At 35.8% G+C, this 17,808-nt stretch overlaps 4 protein-coding genes across 7 annotated transcripts; 2 read left to right on the plus strand and 2 right to left on the minus strand.

Annotated features, from left to right (window-relative positions):
- Nucleotides 1-656: 656 nt before the first annotated feature.
- Ago (F-box and WD-40 domain protein 7) lies at nt 657-17,615 on the minus strand. Of its 4 annotated transcripts, none has more exons than XM_076392829.1 (11): nt 17,361-17,615; nt 16,472-16,708; nt 16,170-16,396; nt 15,967-16,069; nt 15,372-15,890; nt 14,865-15,272; nt 14,389-14,704; nt 14,094-14,248; nt 2,892-3,001; nt 2,770-2,826; nt 727-807 (listed from the first exon to the last, which is right to left on the minus strand). In XM_076392829.1, the coding sequence occupies exons 2-10, from the start codon at nt 16,676-16,678 to the stop codon at nt 2,775-2,777; spliced, it is 2,097 nt and encodes a 698-aa protein (XP_076248944.1). In that variant the 5' UTR covers nt 16,679-16,708; nt 17,361-17,615; the 3' UTR covers nt 727-807; nt 2,770-2,774. The 4 variants fall into 4 exon arrangements, with proteins under 4 accessions (XP_076248947.1, XP_076248944.1, XP_076248945.1 ...); XM_076392830.1 differs by lacking the exon at nt 727-807 and adding an exon at nt 2,570-2,664; XM_076392828.1 differs by lacking the exon at nt 727-807 and adding an exon at nt 2,587-2,711.
- Nucleotides 1,381-2,742, minus strand: LOC143188521 (alpha/beta-tubulin-N-acetyltransferase 9-like). Its single transcript, XM_076392849.1, has 3 exons — nt 2,571-2,742; nt 2,403-2,497; nt 1,381-2,329 (listed from the first exon to the last, which is right to left on the minus strand). Exons 1-3 carry the CDS (start codon nt 2,704-2,706, stop codon nt 2,207-2,209), a joined length of 354 nt encoding a protein of 117 aa, XP_076248964.1. The 5' UTR covers nt 2,707-2,742; the 3' UTR covers nt 1,381-2,206.
- On the plus strand, nt 3,361-11,491 carry LOC143188510 (ecto-NOX disulfide-thiol exchanger 2). Its single transcript, XM_076392827.1, has 10 exons — nt 3,361-3,528; nt 3,703-3,964; nt 4,116-4,702; nt 4,778-4,995; nt 6,154-6,348; nt 6,418-6,601; nt 7,956-8,062; nt 8,956-9,150; nt 9,259-9,568; nt 9,639-11,491. The coding sequence occupies exons 1-10, from the start codon at nt 3,480-3,482 to the stop codon at nt 9,854-9,856; spliced, it is 2,325 nt and encodes a 774-aa protein (XP_076248942.1). The 5' UTR covers nt 3,361-3,479; the 3' UTR covers nt 9,857-11,491.
- On the plus strand, nt 11,535-12,973 carry LOC143188520 (chaperone protein DnaJ). Its single transcript, XM_076392848.1, has one exon. The coding sequence runs from the start codon at nt 11,535-11,537 to the stop codon at nt 11,955-11,957; it is 423 nt and encodes a 140-aa protein (XP_076248963.1). The 3' UTR covers nt 11,958-12,973.
- Nucleotides 17,616-17,808: the final 193 nt, after the last annotated feature.

Here is a 17,808-nt window from a genome sequence, read left to right on the forward strand (position 1 = left end):
ATCACAAGTCAAAACTTCCTCCGAATCTCAACATGAAAATACTATCAATATCAGAAAATGTTCGTCAAAACCAAAGATCGTCATTGCACATATTCGATAGAATTATATTTTCATATACAATTTGTCTCTGATCGATTCACAGTAAAAGCAAAAAGAATGTATGTGTGTGCGTGCGCGCGCGTAATATACAGAGGTGCATCTTTATATAACGTAAAAGCATATGTGATAAGTGACATAAAAGCGTTGTATTAAAAGAATAAGATAATTAATCGAATATACCATCCATGGAGAACTGGTCCAGCTATAAAACATCCATAGATAGCGTATCGTTTTAGTTGGGCCCAATTGTAACTATCTGACTGTCTTGAGTTATCTATGTCTGATAAGCCTAAGATTTCGTTAAACATTTTCATCCAAACGAAAACCGGCCTCTCTGTATCGACCGTATTCGATTCCTTAACATTTTCTCGTATTGTTGTCGCTGGAGTGGACAACTATAAATACAATAACTAATTAATTAAAAAAAAATCATTACAGTACTTCTTTACAGTAGCTTCCTTTTTTTCTTATAGAATAAGCTTATAATTTCTATATTTTTTTATTACCTTGAATACTTTGTTATAGGTCTGTTGAGCAAATTCGGCGCCAGTATAAAAAGAGCCATATATTATGGAATTAAAAAGTAGTGGCCTCTTCTGCGCATAGGTTTTCAGTTTTGGGAATATCCTCGACATAGACATGATTGTTTTTAAATTACTTCTCCTAAGTGTTCCTATTTTTTTTTGCTCGTTTTACTCTCCGTGTCCACTGAAAATTAATAATCACGTTAGACGAATGATTGAAGGGTCTGTTAAAAAAATTCATTTAGAATGCAACAAGTGTAAGCGCATAGGGTGGCTTATAGTTATGTAGCTATGTGGAACTGCATGGGAGAGAAACGGGGGAGTACCGCAATGCGCCAATATTCGCAAACGGAAAAAACAGAGCAAAGGTTACACGCCTATACGACAAATAATCGAAAAGGGAAAAGTAATTTTATATATTTAGAACTAATAGTGCGTTTATGGCGCTATCAACTTAATAGGGATACGAGATAACGACTGATAACGATCCAATTCTATGAAACGAATTCAAGAATCGATCCCATAAAAATTATAAATGTTTTATCTATTTAGAGCGAGTTATAATTCATAGTTTTCGTATCGAGAGTGTACCAAAATTCGTATTAAATGGTTTTCAATATTTTTCATATTTTTTTTTCCAAATTAACGCGCACAGGTGAGTACATAAATGTATTCTCTTCTTTTAAGTGGTAATACGTACCTCGAATCACAAACATTTCTTTGTAAGAATGAAATTAATCCACCTCGAATCGCTATGCTGCCGTTTCTTAGATTTTTCATCGAGTGTCACGCGCTTCACACAATTCAAAATACACACTTTCGGAGACGATTTCATGAGACGCGATCAGTTTATCTCGCTACGTGATAATGAGTATGGAGGAGAGAAACTTTATGGGATTCGAAAAGTATTTATAGATTTTATCAAAAACCACTTTCTGTTTCATCATTCATTCGAACTGAATAGTTCCGCTCGAACTGAATGGACAATATCGATGCACGTGTTTTTACTATAGATACTCATATCACTCCGTATCAAAGGTATGCGATAATTGTTTAGAGTTCGCGATTATAAACATTATTTGATTAATATAATCATCGTTTTTTTAATTGATTAAATCTAGAGCACATTTCGAGGTAATTTTGAAATCATCTTATCATCCTATTTAAGTTGACGTTCTTGTGTTAAGTGAAATAAACGATGTTTAAAAAATAAATAAACAAATAAAGATACTAACCTATGGAATTTCACATATACGTGCGTTTTTAGTTTATCATAAATACATTTTCGATTAATTAACAAACAGAAAAGCATCGACACGATCGAAAGAGTGTCCCGCGGCAAATGTATGTACGCGATACACGTGTGGCAGACTGCGACCACTTAGGATTAATCAAAACCAATCACGTCTCAGTTACATCAATTGTAAGCAACTTTGATGTGGAGAATTGTTCGATATCATAAAATAGTTGACCGTGTTAAATGTTTATCGCTTACGAAATTTCGCGGTTCTTCGAATGCGAAAATATTAAAGTGTGTCAATATTTAAGTACCAATTCTATTGTTAAAATCAGAAACAATACAATTATTCCTCGTTATAAACCTCGTAATTAATGGTACCCTTAATTTCAGAACACAACCAATCCCTCCAATCCTGACTAACAGTTTTCCCAAGGGTGCACTCTTGAAACACTTGACTCTTTCCTACCTATTTTAAAGTATAAACTTTTAATAACAGTTAGTGCAGTATTATGTCATTTACAAAGAAGATTAGAAATTACCTCTTGGAATTTTAACTTTGTGAACATTGTTATACTCTTCTCATTGTCGAGCTTAATTTTTGCAATGTATCTAGTCACATTTAACGTGTTGATCCCTGATAGAAAAAGCTACTTAAAGGTACCAGAAAATGAATAAGTAAAAACTGGTGTATTGTATAAAGTGCATACCATAAAGTAACATTAAAATCATTGCCTCCCAACCCCTTTTCATGCCCCTATGAGCAACATCGGCTATCATGATTTCAGCTTCTGCGCTACCTGGCTGTTCAGGTTCATTGAAAAATAAATTTGTATCCCCTATCATAGCTTCTAAAATTCATTGGCATCAGTAATAGCAATAGTATCGAACATAAAACATTTAGCATACCTATCTCATTTCCAGTTGCTTCGAGAACACTTTTGTCCAAAATGATAAAGGTACATTCTAACACAAAAACCAATACAAAATCAGTGAACTGGTATAATTAAAATAGAACCGTTGTTACTCACTGTCTTGATCTTGATGCCATCGTTTTTGCATCTGATATTCCTCTTCCAATGTTAGAGCTTCTGAACCTGTGAGATACTGTAGTTCTTCTGACTTCATCCATTCGTGATACCTAAAAAGAAATTTGAAAAGAGTAACAGGTTAATGGATAATGTTAATTAAGAACAGTGATCAATTTATGAAATTTGAACGAGTTTCAACATTAGAACAAGATGAGAAAAATGATTTAAAAATGGCGGATATTTTGTCATTGTAAAATGTGTCGGTAATCGATAAGAGGTAAATGATACTAGCCTTTCAACATGTTTCTCTTTGTAAGGTACTAGAATAACGTTCGTCCCGACGATTTTAACAGATTCGTTGTCCTTCATAATTCAAAATCAGTTGTCATTGGAATCTTAGAGGAAAATGAACCGGCCGCAGGTTTTGAAACTAAAGAGGTTACAGTCGTCCTTCTGCCATATTGGATGCAAAGTTTGCAACGACATGATCTAGGACCCTTAGCAAGTAAATTCACCTTTATTATTCACTTGCCATTTGTAATTATAATTATCGAGGAAACTGTTCTACCGTGAAATAATTCGAGGAACATGGCTTACAATTTTCCGGGTGTACCGGCAGCTGCTATGCCGCCAATAGGTAGGTTTCAAGTTCATAACCATGCATATATTAGTTCCCCATACCTTGTATTGTTGACTGAACAATTCAGTGTTTCTTATACAACACTTGAAAGCACTTATACAGCACTTCAGTGTTATGTTATTATAAATAAATTTCAGTTTTCTGGATTATGAGTAAGATAAATACTTTTAGGTATGGGACCTATGGGGCCTCTTGCTCCAATTGCAGGTCCGCAGGGTTTTATGGAATTAGCAGGCCAAGGGTTCCCTCCTTTACCACCACCATTGCCACTGCCTGGAATGAATGATTCTCCTTTAGAGTTCAGTACAAATAAAAATCAGCCACCAGTAGTTAGAGAAACCTCAGAAGATAATAATGATAAGAGAAACGAAAAGAATGATGGTAGACGAGAGAGGGAGAGCAGGGATAATAGAGATAATCGTGACAATAGAAGGTTTTTAACTTGTTTTTATACAGGGCAATTCTGGCAACTAGGCTGGAGAAAAATTTTATGTGGCCTAGTTGCTAGAATTGCCCAATATTATGCTTGGTTACAATCTCACTTTAGCTTAGCATTACAGTGACGTATATTATTATTGAGACAGATCGAGAAGTGACAGGAATGATAGGAGAGAGAGAGAAAGGGACAGGAGAGAAGAAAGAAATGAAAGGGACAGAAGAGAGGAACGAAGACCAGAGGAAAGAAACAGTATAAATTCTACAAATAGCAATAATGGTCACAACAATTCAAATGGCAATGAAATCGCGTCATCGTCAAGTACTAGTGGCACACCAAACTTGGGACCACAAATGGAGCAAGCAACAGGAGTCTGGGGAATGGGAGTTGGGTATCCAGTCATGGGAATGGGTCCAATGGGACCCATGGGACCCATGATGGGAGAAATGACCCTTGGCCCACACATGGGACACACTCATAGCTATGGGCCCATGGGTATGGGAATGATGTCACATGATGGTAGTATGATAGGAGCACAAATATTAGGACCAGAACAAATAATGAATGACGCCGCTCAGATTATGAGTGGCGCTTTACCTCCACCTCCAGCAACGCCGCAAGGTACCAAAGAAATCATACACTGCAAAAGTTGTACTTTATTCCCACCAAACCCAAATGCTCCACCACCAACAACTAGAGAAAGGCCTCCAGGATGTAGAACAATTTTTGTTGGAGGTACCGTTTCTTTGCTTTATATCGTATAGTTATAACATTCTCTGAGATCCTAAATACATTACAAATTTTATACAGGCTTGCCAGAAAATATTACTGAAACGATAATTCAAGAAATATTTGAACGTTGCGGAGAAATAACTACCTTACGTCTCTCTAAGAAGAACTTTTGTCATATACGTTTTGTACTTGAAAGCAGCGTCGACGCAGCTATTTACTTGTCGGGGTACAGAGTTAGAATAGGATCCAGTGGCGATTCTGCGAATACTGGCAGATTGCATGTAGACTTTGCACAGGTTTGTGCTCTAATTTATGGCCGAAAATTGGCCAACTTTGACTGATGATAACTCCGCGAAAAATCGTCGTAGGATTGTGATCTTTTTTTTAAATTAAAGCCTGGGATCTTTACTTTAAGACACTGTATCTGGATTTTAAGTTTAATGCACCTCTATCACTGCAACCCCTTAAATCTGAGGCTATGTTTATGAGATTAAAAAATGCAAAGTTTAGCGGCATGTACGAACTTGATAAAATTTTTTCCGAGGATGCCGTTTGCAGTATCATACAGCCCGAACCTTCCCCTTCAATTTAAAAAAAAGATCAAGTTCCTGCGATTTTTTTCCGCAAAGTTACAGCACTCTAAAGGAACCCCTGCATTTTCGGCCAGTATCTTTGTTGGCTATACATGACCAAAATGCAAGGGTTACTTTAAAGCACTGTAACTTTGCGGAAAAAAATCGCAGGGACTTGATCTTTTTTTTAAATTGAAGGGGAAGGTTCGGGCTGTATGATACTGCAAACGGCATCCTCAGAAAAAATTTTACCAAGTCTGTGCATCCCGTCAAATTTTGCAATTTTCAATATGACAAACTGCAAAGTTTGACGATATGGATGAACTTGGTCAAATTTTTTTTGAGGATATCGTTTGCAGTAGCATAAAGTTCGAACCTTCCCCTTCAATTTAAAAAAAAGATCAAGTTCCTGCGATTTTTTTCCGCAAAGTTACAGCACTCTAAAGTAATCCCTGCATTTTCGGCCAGTATCAATGTCGGCTATACATGACCAAAATGCAAGGGTTACTTTAAAATGCTGTAACTTTGTGAAAAAAAATCGCAGCGACTTGATTTTTTTTTTAAATTAAAGGGGAAGGTTCCAACTTTATGTTGCTATAAATGGCATTCTCGAAAAAAATTCTTATAAGACCGTGCAAACCCATAAACTTTGAAATTTTCAATATGACAAACATGCCTTCAGATTTAAGGGAATACAGTGATAGGCGTGTATTAAACTTAAAATTGAGACATAGTGTCTTAAAATAGAAACTTTAGGCTCTAATTTAAAAAAAAATCATGACTCTACGACGATTTTTCGCGGAGTTATCGTCAGTCAAAGTTAGCTAATTTTCGCCCAAAATTTGTTTAATCTGTATATATTGATATTCACATGAAATGCAGGCCAGAGATGATCAGTATGAGTGGGAATGTAGACAGCGTCAACTACAAAGGGAACAGCGTCACAGAGAAAGGGTTGAAAAGGAAAGGCAACGGGCACCATCCAGTCCTCCTCCAGTAGTCCATTATACGGATCACGAAGCCTCAAACATTTGTGAAAAAATTAAGCAGGACGATACATTTATGAAAGCAGTACAAGTGAATATTCAGTTGCTATTGCATCGAAAATTTTATAATACCACAAATTAACGCGTAATATTATTTCAGGTTGTCGTGACATGGCTCGAGCGCGGAGACTGCACCAAACGGAATGCCAACACCTTCTATTCGATGATCCAGTCCACTAATTCTCACGTTCGACGGTTACTCACGGAGAAAGCAGCGTACGAAGAGGAACTTCAGAAGGCGAAGGAGCTAATGAAAGGCAGGATGCAGGGCCTCCTAATACAATGTACGTTTATACACTTCATATACACATTTTTTTTTTTACATCATAGCTCTATACCATTGTACATTTTTTGTGTACACAAGAGCAAATCTTCATACATATTGCTTTGTCTGGTAAGTTTTTGTTGCCATAAAGTAAGGATCCTGTTATCCTTTGGATAATCGAAATCAACAAATGCCAAAATGCGATTACGTCAGAATTTTGCGCGTCTTACAATAACGAAAGTGCGTACTCTTTTTTTTCGTTTGTAAATTCTTCGTACTTGGTACATTTTCAGACTAAGCGTACTGGTACTATAACAAAAACAGAATTTGTTGTTATAGTAGTTACAAAGGTACGTCATTTTTGCTATTTAAGGAAGGATATACGAGATCAAACCGAATTTCTATATAAACGACATAGTCGACCGTTCGATACCGTCAGTTACGATAATTTTGTCTCTTAAAAATATCATCCTCATTGAGATTCAGCATCAGGTGTATCGTAAGAAATTTGTCACGTAACGAGTGTATTGTGGTTAATGCACGATCAGGACAGGCTCGGTAGAAGGATCAAAGACAGTAGGAGAATATATAAGGTGGGTGAAGAAATCCTGTCTATCGGTTCTAGGCTCTAATGATTGAACAAGAAAGCACAAATATCATGAAAATTCATCTCATAGAGACATAGTGTACCTAAGAGTTGCATGCTTGCAATGCTACGGATAATGGGTGATGGGCTAAATATTTGTTACCCAGATGAGATTACGCTACGATTTTTACTACCATACTAAAAAATATTGCAAAAGCATGACCACTGTGTGAGAATATTTCAACGCGACTAGATAGTTCATCAAGTAGAATCGTAGCTTAAGATCATCTTTAACATTGGAAGCCTCTACATGTTGTAAGTTGTTAGGCAACTAGTGCACATTTTCTCAAGGAAAATAAGCACTGATTATGACATGTTAAATAGACTGATTGGCAGCAGAACAGCTCGAAAATGGATTGATAACGGTGAAAGCGGTATTCGAAAACGTGTTTACATTCGGATAAGTAGCTTTCTGGAATCGTTCCTTAGCACGATGATAACTTAGAAGACTCGTGATCGAATTGCAAGTAGGTGACGGGATAATGTCGGAATACATGTGCGATGGAAACGTTCGGATCTGAATGATGAGCAGGGAACGATGATCCTCGGTAATACCGCTGACGTCGAGACAAAGCTATTGCTAAGAATGAAAGTATTTAAAAATTGTAGCGATGGCTCTAACGAGTAACATATTAGACCAAAAACGAACGTAGAGTTTAAAGCAGGGTATATACAACAGAAGATTTGTTGTGTTTTTGTATGCAACATGCGACCATGTCACCAACAGTCAGTCAGATTGAACGCGTCTTTACTGCGGCCAGCCACAAGAAGGTCTGGGATCACTTCACAAAGGCTCAACGGAAGAACATCGAAATGTGGAAGAAACAATCTTCGGTATGTATTTGCATTCCCACGCCAGTAGCGTGTCCAATACGTTACCTTTTTCTATGATTAGACAACAGTAATCACCGGCAAAGTCTCTAACGAGTCACAAAGTGCTTCTTTATGCGATCGCACGTTCATCCATATGCCACGCACACGCGTTTTGCCAATATCTTTTTTTCAAAACGGAAGGTAAGTGATATCAGAATGTACAGAACGACTTTGAACCTGGTCAGACACGTACGCTTTATCTATACGATCAATGTTAAAACGTTTTGGGAGTATTGGAACGCGAAAGGTAATCAGTAGCCACGCTAATTCAAATTAAACAGGTACCATTGACCGGAGCTAACAGGTAACCGACAATACAAATACTTCTAAACTATAACGCAACTCGTGCTAAAGAAAGGATTTCTCATCCGACGTCTGCTCGTGCAAAGAATTATTTTAACATTGTTACTCGACACGAATACATTATTTTTTTGCATTTTGAAGACAGACGTACCCTATAAGACATGTCTATGAACGAAAAGAAAGTTTATACTGTGTAAGAATTACAAATATATTTTTTTACGTGATTCAAATTTTATTTATTTATTTGTATCAAATTTTCCTCAGGTAAGCACGTTGAAAACACGTTTAGAAAAAGTATACTCATTTTGTAGGAAAGGGTGTTTTGCGAATAGTGATGAAAATATACTTTTCGTGTATCATGAAGTTCCCAAAAACGATCATATTATATGTAAGATGAAATTTCGAGTAAAGTTTTATTATATGATCCGTATAGAATTCAAGAACACATATGTACATACATATATACGTATATATGGCATGTTTTTTGGTGTTAACTTTGCGAATTAAATTCGAATCGAAAGTAACTCGATGGTAATTTTTCATGGCAACAGGAGATCAAAGCGGTACAGCTAGAAGAAACTTTGATGGAAGGTGAAGGGGAAATGGAAGTGTCTGATTCAGAGGAAGAGCCACAACGCAAGAAAGCGCGCAACCAATTGGACTCGCACGAGGATACAGACAGATTGCAAGTTTTGAAAGAAGAGAATGATAGTCTTCGGTGTCAGTTAGAAGCATACAAGAACGAAGTATGAAATCAATTAGATATTTGTCCATTATGAGACAAAATAACAGAAGTTATATTTTCGAAAAATAATACAGGAATTGTTCTAGAAACAGAAATTTATATTTTATAGGTGGATTTACTTAAGTCTGAGACGAAAAGCGAAATGGATGCAAAAGACAAACAAATGAAGATGCTACAACAGACTTTGAAAGGTATGCAGGAACAGTTAATGCAGTCGAGGAAGCAACAAGCACAAGACGATCAGAAAATCAAAGATTTAACTGTGAAGTTAAATGCCACGAAGAAAGAAGAACCTAGGGAGAGTGAAATAATAACGTTGGATAAAGACGATGATATAAACGAGGAGCCCCGAACTCCCAAACAATTAGGTTTATCCTCTAGTCTTATCCAAATTACTCAAAAGGATGCCAAGCTTATAGGTAAGTGTAGCGTTCGATTTGTACAAAATATATCTAATACTTTTATAAAATCGTTTTTCTCTCATCCTAGGATTAATTGCGACGTTCTTACATATACACCCATTCGGCGCGAGTGTGGATTATTTGTGGTCTTATTTGCAAAAGATGGAACCAGGTATCAAACCGAATGAAGTAGAAGCTTTAATGCAACGATTCCCTCAAGTATTTAAACAAGATCTATTTGGGATTGGAGCAAACATGGAAAGACGTTGGCAATTTTCAGGTTTCAATGTATATCGTAGTCATTGATAGGCGTAACGATAAATTTAAGAGAAAGCTCGACGAGAATATCGTTAAGGAATTTTGTAATACTGTTATATCATGGCATCTCGTTTTGCATAGATTTTTATTGTGATAATTACTTCTGGAACAAATCTCTAAGTCATATAGTCGTCGTGCTAAATACTAAATGAAAATGATAAGTTTCGAAGATACTGATAATTTAAAAAGATTTGATTCGTTTATGAAATCTTGATTCCATAGTTATAGCATAGATTTTATGAAATTCGTTAGCCTTTAGTAGACAAAATGTGCAACATTTTTCCTTCGAATGTGCCTGTATGATAAATACAGACAGCGTGAAGTACATATTGATTCTCTAATCAGTATCCTTCGAATGAAGCAATACATTTTAATGATATCTTGATTTATTAGATCCACAATCTTTACTGTCTTTTCATTTTCTTGCTACCATGTTGTCAAATATGGATTCACGATACTACATAGATCGCGGTACTATACTGCAACTTTTTCTTAAGTATATCTAACTGTGCGTAAACACAATTCAATTAGTTTTTCATTCAATGAAATTTTCATTACGAATTATAAACTATTACAGCTACATTGCTCGAAGATAATCTTGTATTATAAATAGAAATATCAACGATGCACAGTGATTTTAAGTCAGTGAATCTGTAAGTTTCACGAATAAACGGTATTTGTATATGTTTATATAAAAGTCAGAATATTGGTGACTAAGAATTTACAATATAGATTGTACCACGAGCATTACGTAATTGTACGAGAATAATTATACACGCGCATCTCTCAGAGCTTTCTGTTTCATATGTATTTAAATATATTTTAAATATATTTTAAATATATTTTAAATATATATGACATATAAATCTCTAAGTATCTACTGTACACCAAATAAAAAATTCTGTGCAATTACAACAAATCCATTATCAATTTAATCAGTAATGTTGATCAAGTGAAACCTATAATTACTCATACTCATTTTTTATTGTACACTGCTATTTAAATTGGTAATGTATTTAAAATAATAGCGCAAAATATTTTTTGATTTGGTGCACATACATTTTTTAAGTAGAAGTCCATCATGATTGCAGTGATGTACAGTGTGTCGAAACAGTATTTGTACATTGAATTTAAGTATAAAATTTATTCGAATAAAAACTCATTTGAGAAAAGCCCAACTCTATGTCAGACAAAGTGGACTCAGAGTCTGCTGTCTAATATACCAATTTTCTATTTAACAAAAACTGGGTATGCAAATACTTTTTTGACTCACTGTATCTTGTATCGTGGTAATTAAACTGTTGGGTATATCAAAAAGCTAGATATTACCCTCCTGTATATGGTACGATTAAGCTAGTCATCAAGGCGCGCATTCGTCGTTAAATTTGAACTTAATGATAAAGATTAGAGGAACAATTTAATTTAAGTTCGCGGGTGATTGTTAATCGAGCAGCGCTCTCTATCGACGCGTGCGCAAACACGTAAATATGTAGATAAAGGATTTGTAAGATGGAGAAATCATGGTTTCAACGTTAGTTAGGTTATGCTGATCAATCGAATTTGTTTCTCTTATCCATTTGTGTTGAACAATGGCATCGTACGAAATACATGAAGTTACAGCACGATTATGTTAATTCATTTTTAGATTTGAAATAAACTTCACATTATGGACTCAGTAGATTACTATGAAGTACTTGGTTGCACCAAGGAATCAACATCTGAAGATATAAAACGGGCATATCATGCGTTAGCTTTAAAGTTCCACCCAGACAAGAACACATCTATACAAAATGACAGTATAAAGTTTCAACATATACTGAAAGCTTGGAATGTCCTGCGTGATCCTAAGTCAAGAGAAGAGTACGATGCCATTCAAAAGCAAGAAGAACTGGACTCTAATTCTGCTTTAATATACGCAAGGATATCTGTTACTGAGCTGGAAGCAATAAATGATAATGAAGATACACTTGTTTATCGATGTAGATGTGGTGGTCTGTATTACATCCAGAAGGAATACCTTCAAGAGAAGAATCAGTCTATACATGTTCCTTGTATGGAATGTACTTTCCTTATTGTCATTGAAACATGATATTTATACACTGTAATTAGAAATTTGGTACTGTTTGAAATAGTAATTAATTAATTAAAAGATAAAACGTGACAACATTTAAAATGCAGCAACATTTTCTATTTCTTATAAAAAATGATACAACAGATAACACATCATTACAAATATAAACTATTGAGCAATATACAAATAAAACACGATTCTTAGAATACCCTAGGTTCAATAATAAAAATTGCATTTACACGAATCGCAATCTGAATTGACAGTAAAATTTATAAGATGTGCTGTCAGTTGAAATCAAATTGTTTATATTATATATACACATATATATATATAATATACTTTCTGTAATGATAGCGCTTGTATGTAAAATTACTTTGAGATAAAGATCTATGATACTTTTGAACAGGTTTGTTATTTCTGTTGAATCCTGCACAACTAATTTCAAATTGTTCCATCGATTCGCTCATATTGCACAGGAAAGTCTGCAACTCTTATTATTGCCCCATAGTAAACCCAGACTTGTTACTAATGTTAAAATTAATACATTTTATTTAAATATAAACTCCTCAATGATCCAATTAAATTACTATCACGAATATTGGATTAACTCAGGTTGTTTGATCAAATAGCGAATGATTTGTCGAACGTGTCACAACGAAGAAAATCATTCAAATACCTCAAAATACTTAATTACTAAATAATTTGATGTTGCAAATTTTTTTCGATTATTACACGTTTATAACATTAATCTATAGTCATAGTTATGTAATGATTATAGATACAACAGGACACCTATATTGTGACTCAATATAGACAAAGTTCTACGATTATTTAGTGGAAATTCTTGACATCAAATTTCCTTTGCATGCATATTCCTTTGTATGCATACACTCTATTCATCTTTAGTGATAAACGCGCAAAATAATAAAAAAACAGCGCCTTCGTTTATACATAAATGTATATGGGTATATTAAATTAGTAAATCAAGTGATTATGATAAAGTTTGTACATCTCAGTTTTTCCCGCTGTAACGAATAACGAAACGGAAGCACAAATAATTATTTTCTTCGTGTAACACGTTCGTTGATAATTCAAATAACGATTAATATAAGAAACCATTACATGTTTCAATGTAATATAACGTTAGCGTCGATGAAATGCTAGAAATCGCTATGATTTTCAAAGACGTACTTTTAAGTCAAAAAGTAAGAAACGAATTTCGATCTCATGATTTCGTAAGAAAATTCGTTTACAAAGAATTTAGACTATGAAATACAAATTGACGCGTATGAAAAAGAATATACGCCAAATAGATTAAATGACAAGCAGTGTACATCTCAATAAAAAAAAAAAAAAAAAAAAAAAAAAGTTATTAAATATTTACGTCATCCAATAAATTATGCACAATTCCCATAGTAATTAATCTAATTAACGCAAAATGAAAAATTTAAATAAGCCAGATTAAGTATAACGAAGTTGAAGAAGAACTTATTGTACAAAGAATATTTAACAACCGAATTTCGTTATTTTCATTCCGTATTTTAACCAAATTTGCTGTCTTATACCATTTTTTGTCTTCTTCTGTTTTGCTTCCTTTCTTTCGCCTACCCGATTTGAATCATTTGTTTGTCAAAATTTGAGATTCTTTAAGCGACAATTTCATCTATAAGCTTGACAAATATGGTAAGAAATCTTTCTGCCTGCAGTTTAAAAATACTTTCCTAAACGCCCATATAAATCGTTAAGTGATCATGCTTATGAAGGGCTGATTTTCGTTTAAATTACTAGCGATTTCTTTCAAATTTCATAACAGCAATAATACAATAGTACACTGATAAGCTCCTCGTTCTTCGTAAATTTGTTGAGTCTTTGAAATTTCCATATTTGTACACCACGATTAATACACTCCATAATTAATATAATTAATGCCTTCGGTTTGAACATCCTACCATCTCGGAGATCATTTGCAACAACTATGGAACCACGTTTGACTTTTGCGATCTCCCTTCGGATTTTCAACATACATTCTTATCACAATCACACCACGTAATACATGAATCATTGTACAGTAGATCGGTTATGCTACCTAATCAGAATATGTACAGAAGTCATAGGGGAGGGCAGTTTTGTCCGCGAAGAAGTGCACTATTTTACCTCTACATCAAAGTCGAGAACAAGAAGTTTGGTCTCCTCTGTGCCGTTACGGCTACCCACTGCACACACCAGTTTTGTATCACTTGCACGTATCCTCCACACAACACCACCACTTCCGCCGCTTTCCAGAGCAACCAAGTTTCTTATAAAATCACCTAAAAGCACAACGAGAACTGTAAGAAATGTTCCTTAACCCTCGGCCAGTGAACGGTGCAATAAATCACCGACCGAGGGTTAAAAGTTGAGGAAAAAAGTTCAAAAAAAAAATGAGGGAGAGGGGATAACATAAACCAACCAGTTTTAACGTCCCATAGCTTAACGGTGCCATCGTCGGACGAAGTAATTACAAAATGACTGTTAAATTGAAGGCATGTGACCGCAGATTGATGTTTATTTGGACCAGAGAGTGTTTGAAGGCAGTGACCGCTGACGATGTCCCATACTTTAACAGTAGAGTCCGCATTTCCAGATACTAATATGTTATTGCGTAACTCCATTCCTGAGGTTAACGACTGATGTCCCATTAACGTATGCCTACATGCACCAGTTTCGACTTCCCATACTCTAATGCTCGTATCCAGAGAACCGCTAACAACATGTACACCATCAAACTGACATGGTGGCAAAAAGAAAAAAAAGGATGCTCGTTAATATCTACATGTACAACAGTTAAATAAGTATTAACACTTTACGCTTAAATAAGTTTCCATGAACACGTAAGCAAGTCATATAAGTCGCGACGTACTAGTCTCGCTTAAGTTAAACGCTTACTTGGAGGGAATAAACACGATTTGTATGTCCTTGTAGAGTATGAAGGCACTCCTCGCGTTCCGGATTCCAAACCTTAACCATATAATCGTAGGCTCCACTGACCACTAATTTTCCATCATATTGCACACATCTAACAGCTGCCAGATGGCCCACAAGCACGTGTAAACATTCGCCGGTATCCACTTGCCACACCCTCAGCGTAGCGTCTCTACTACCACTGACTACTTTGTTACCGTGCAGATGCATACACCTCACCGTCGATGTATGTCCGTAAAGAGTATGGATACACTGACCAGTTTCGGCGTTCCATACTTTTAACGTACGGTCCGTGCTACCACTGATCACGGTAGTGCCAGACATTTGTGAGGACCATACACCGCCAGTATGCCCGACCAATGTTCTTAAACACTGCGGAATTGAATTAAAACGTAAGAAAAAAGATATTTTAGAAAAGATTCCTTACTAACTCTGATGCTTGTCATAGTTATAAATAAAACTTCAATTTACCTTGCCTGTAACAGCAGACCATACTTTAAGAGTATTGTCGTCAGAACCACTCACTATTCGATTGCCAGAAAATTGGAGACATGTGATTACATGATCGTCGTGACCCTTTAGAACTTTTGGTGTGCGAATTGGTTTCGTCCTCCAGTTCATTTTAATATTGTGTTGTCGCATATACGCTTGTTTCCACGGAGACGAGGAGTTGCCAGGATTTCTACAGTTCTTACGTTTCGTTGGATGCAAGTCTTTTAAGTCTTCTATCCCAGCGGCTCTACACTTCTCTTTCCATAACAGATTATCGTCGGCGAGAAACCGCCAGTTGCGACACGTTTGCGCGGCACGTAACAGATCTTTCGGTTCTAAGAAAGCTAATACCGACAAGGCCAATTCTTTCGGCAGTAACGATATGAAATCCCTCTGAAATTGAGGCTCTATCACCTGCATCATATGCCGTACCTGCGTCGGCTCGCACCGTTCGATTAACTCGTCTATAGCTAACATTCTTTCCGCGTTTGACCACCTCTGTAATTAAAGCACGTCCAAGTTAGTTTCCACATGGTTTTATGAAGTATCTAATTTAGAAGCTGTTCCTTTGTACCTGAAATTGAAGAAGCCAATTGCTCATCTCAGGTGGAGGATTATCTTTTGTTGGAATAACACATCTCATATGTTTGCTTTTTTCATCTAATTTTTTAACAATCCTGTGAGTAAAAGAATTTATGTAATATGGAGCATATGATTTTGGAGATCTGTCTTTGAAAATCTATGCCTTGCACATGACTTTTCATGGACTATACTTACATATGTGACTTATCTTCTGGATTAAGCTTTTTACAGGGTAAACTTGATTCTGTTTCACTTTTACGTTTCCTTTGGGGTTGAACAACATCCAGTGGTACACAGGTGTGTAAAATGGGACTCTGTACTCGTTGTGTGAGAGGTTGTGATTGTGATGTAGACAATGAACAATTGTTACTTTCGAGATCAGGTTCACAATCTGCATCACAAAATATCCCAGTGTCGCTGATCTAAAATCAGATTGATCACTGTGTTGACACAAAATCTCTGATTGTACACCAAGAACAAGTAAGAACTGCACTCACATCGCTTTCTTCTTCACTACTATCATCATCTTCCTCCTCACCATCATCACCATAATCTTCAGATTCTCCATCTTGTGGTAAGACAGAGTGCATAGGTTCTATGGAACTAGGTCCTGGAACACCTTCAATACCTTCTATAGGACTTGGACTTGTACCACCAGGTTTATTATCATTTATTTTACTAGATGATGAAGAAGGGACAGACATTACTGGCCTATGTCTGATATATTGTATTATCTGGACAAAAGAAATAAATTTCTTTCTTAGCAGAAATATTATCTCTAAATTGTATCAGTCTTCACATATAAAAATATTCAATAACAAATTACACATCAATTTTCAAATATAAAATATATATTTCTATTCTCCTTGAAAATCTTTGACAAATTAAAATACGCTCGCAATATTTATACACAAAAAGAACAGGATCATATCAAATACTCCAACTTACATAAAAGTAATTCGTTATTTCAAAGTCTTTTAATGCCTAGCTATCTGCGCATTATAATTCAATTTATCAAGCTAGCAGGATCACATACGAAACTGCGAAAAGGCTCGTGTGTAAAAAAAAAAAAAAAATCACGAAAAAAGTAAGATCATTATTTCGAGTTTCCCTGAACACGTTTCGGACCTTGAATTTTTATTAGCATATATAGGCGAAAATCAGCGAAAACGAGCTGACATCGGTTGCATCCAATAAAGGAGAGATAATCTTTTAACTGCATAGGAATCCTAACCTTAGACAGAACCGAGAACAAAGTTGAATTCGGAACCTAGCCTAGAATAATGAAAGAAACAACCGGTCAGCCACACCCCTAATTTCGCACGAGATTCTTACGAGGAACGAGCGAGAAAATTCGGTAGGTAGGGATGAACAAGTGATTCATACTTAGGTCAAACGATATTCTTCGGTGGCTCCCTTATTGTAAAACTACTGTACGATGGTGATCCAAATCTCTTAGTTTCGACTAATGTTTCTATCATATGGTCGCGGCATGCATTTTTCGTTATGTCGATATTTCGCTAGGTTAGAATGCGAATTAAGCGAACTTTCCGATCGGAGGATTTAGGCCAGCACGACTGTTGAAACAAAAATAAGAAACAGGTATAAACACAGTAAAAGATCCATCGGTAGCCCTGAGTAGCCCCGAGGTTTTTATCTCTTCGGACTCGGTGCTTCGTAGACAGGTAGCTGTTGCACATGCGTTCGCGTTCGTAAGCTGCGTTTTCATTGTCTATTTTCTCAACGATACATTTCTGTGAACTGCACTTTAGTGGACCACACAAACTTGCCAATTATTCCTAACCTTACACAATAATCACGTGATGAGGATCAC

The sequence above is a fragment of the Calliopsis andreniformis genome, chromosome 2 (genome assembly GCF_051401765.1).
Source record: "Calliopsis andreniformis isolate RMS-2024a chromosome 2, iyCalAndr_principal, whole genome shotgun sequence".
Taxonomy (NCBI): domain Eukaryota; kingdom Metazoa; phylum Arthropoda; class Insecta; order Hymenoptera; family Andrenidae; genus Calliopsis; species Calliopsis andreniformis.

Bases quoted from the DNA above. Each gene is read 5' to 3' on its own strand.
- LOC143188521 (XM_076392849.1), bottom strand. From the start codon at position 2,706: ATGATAGGGGATACAAATTTATTTTTCAATGAACCTGAACAGCCAGGT. The intron at 2,498-2,570 runs GTATGCACTTTA...TTTTTCTATCAG, and splicing joins GATTTTAATGTTACTTTATG to GGATCAACACGTTAAATGTG. The intron at 2,330-2,402 runs GTAATTTCTAAT...ACTTTAAAATAG, and splicing joins CAAAGTTAAAATTCCAAGAG to GTAGGAAAGAGTCAAGTGTT.
- LOC143188520 (XM_076392848.1), top strand. From the start codon at position 11,535: ATGGACTCAGTAGATTACTATGAAGTACTTGGTTGCACCAAGGAATCA.
- LOC143188510 (XM_076392827.1), top strand. From the start codon at position 3,480: ATGGCTTACAATTTTCCGGGTGTACCGGCAGCTGCTATGCCGCCAATA. The intron at 6,349-6,417 runs GTGAATATTCAG...ATATTATTTCAG, and splicing joins CATTTATGAAAGCAGTACAA to GTTGTCGTGACATGGCTCGA. The intron at 9,151-9,258 runs GTATGAAATCAA...TATATTTTATAG, and splicing joins TAGAAGCATACAAGAACGAA to GTGGATTTACTTAAGTCTGA.
- Ago (XM_076392829.1), bottom strand. From the start codon at position 16,678: ATGTCTGTCCCTTCTTCATCATCTAGTAAAATAAATGATAATAAACCT. The intron at 16,397-16,471 runs GTGAGTGCAGTT...ATCTGATTTTAG, and splicing joins GTAGTGAAGAAGAAAGCGAT to ATCAGCGACACTGGGATATT. The intron at 2,827-2,891 runs GTGAGTAACAAC...TTTTTGTGTTAG, and splicing joins ATGGCATCAAGATCAAGACA to AATGTACCTTTATCATTTTG.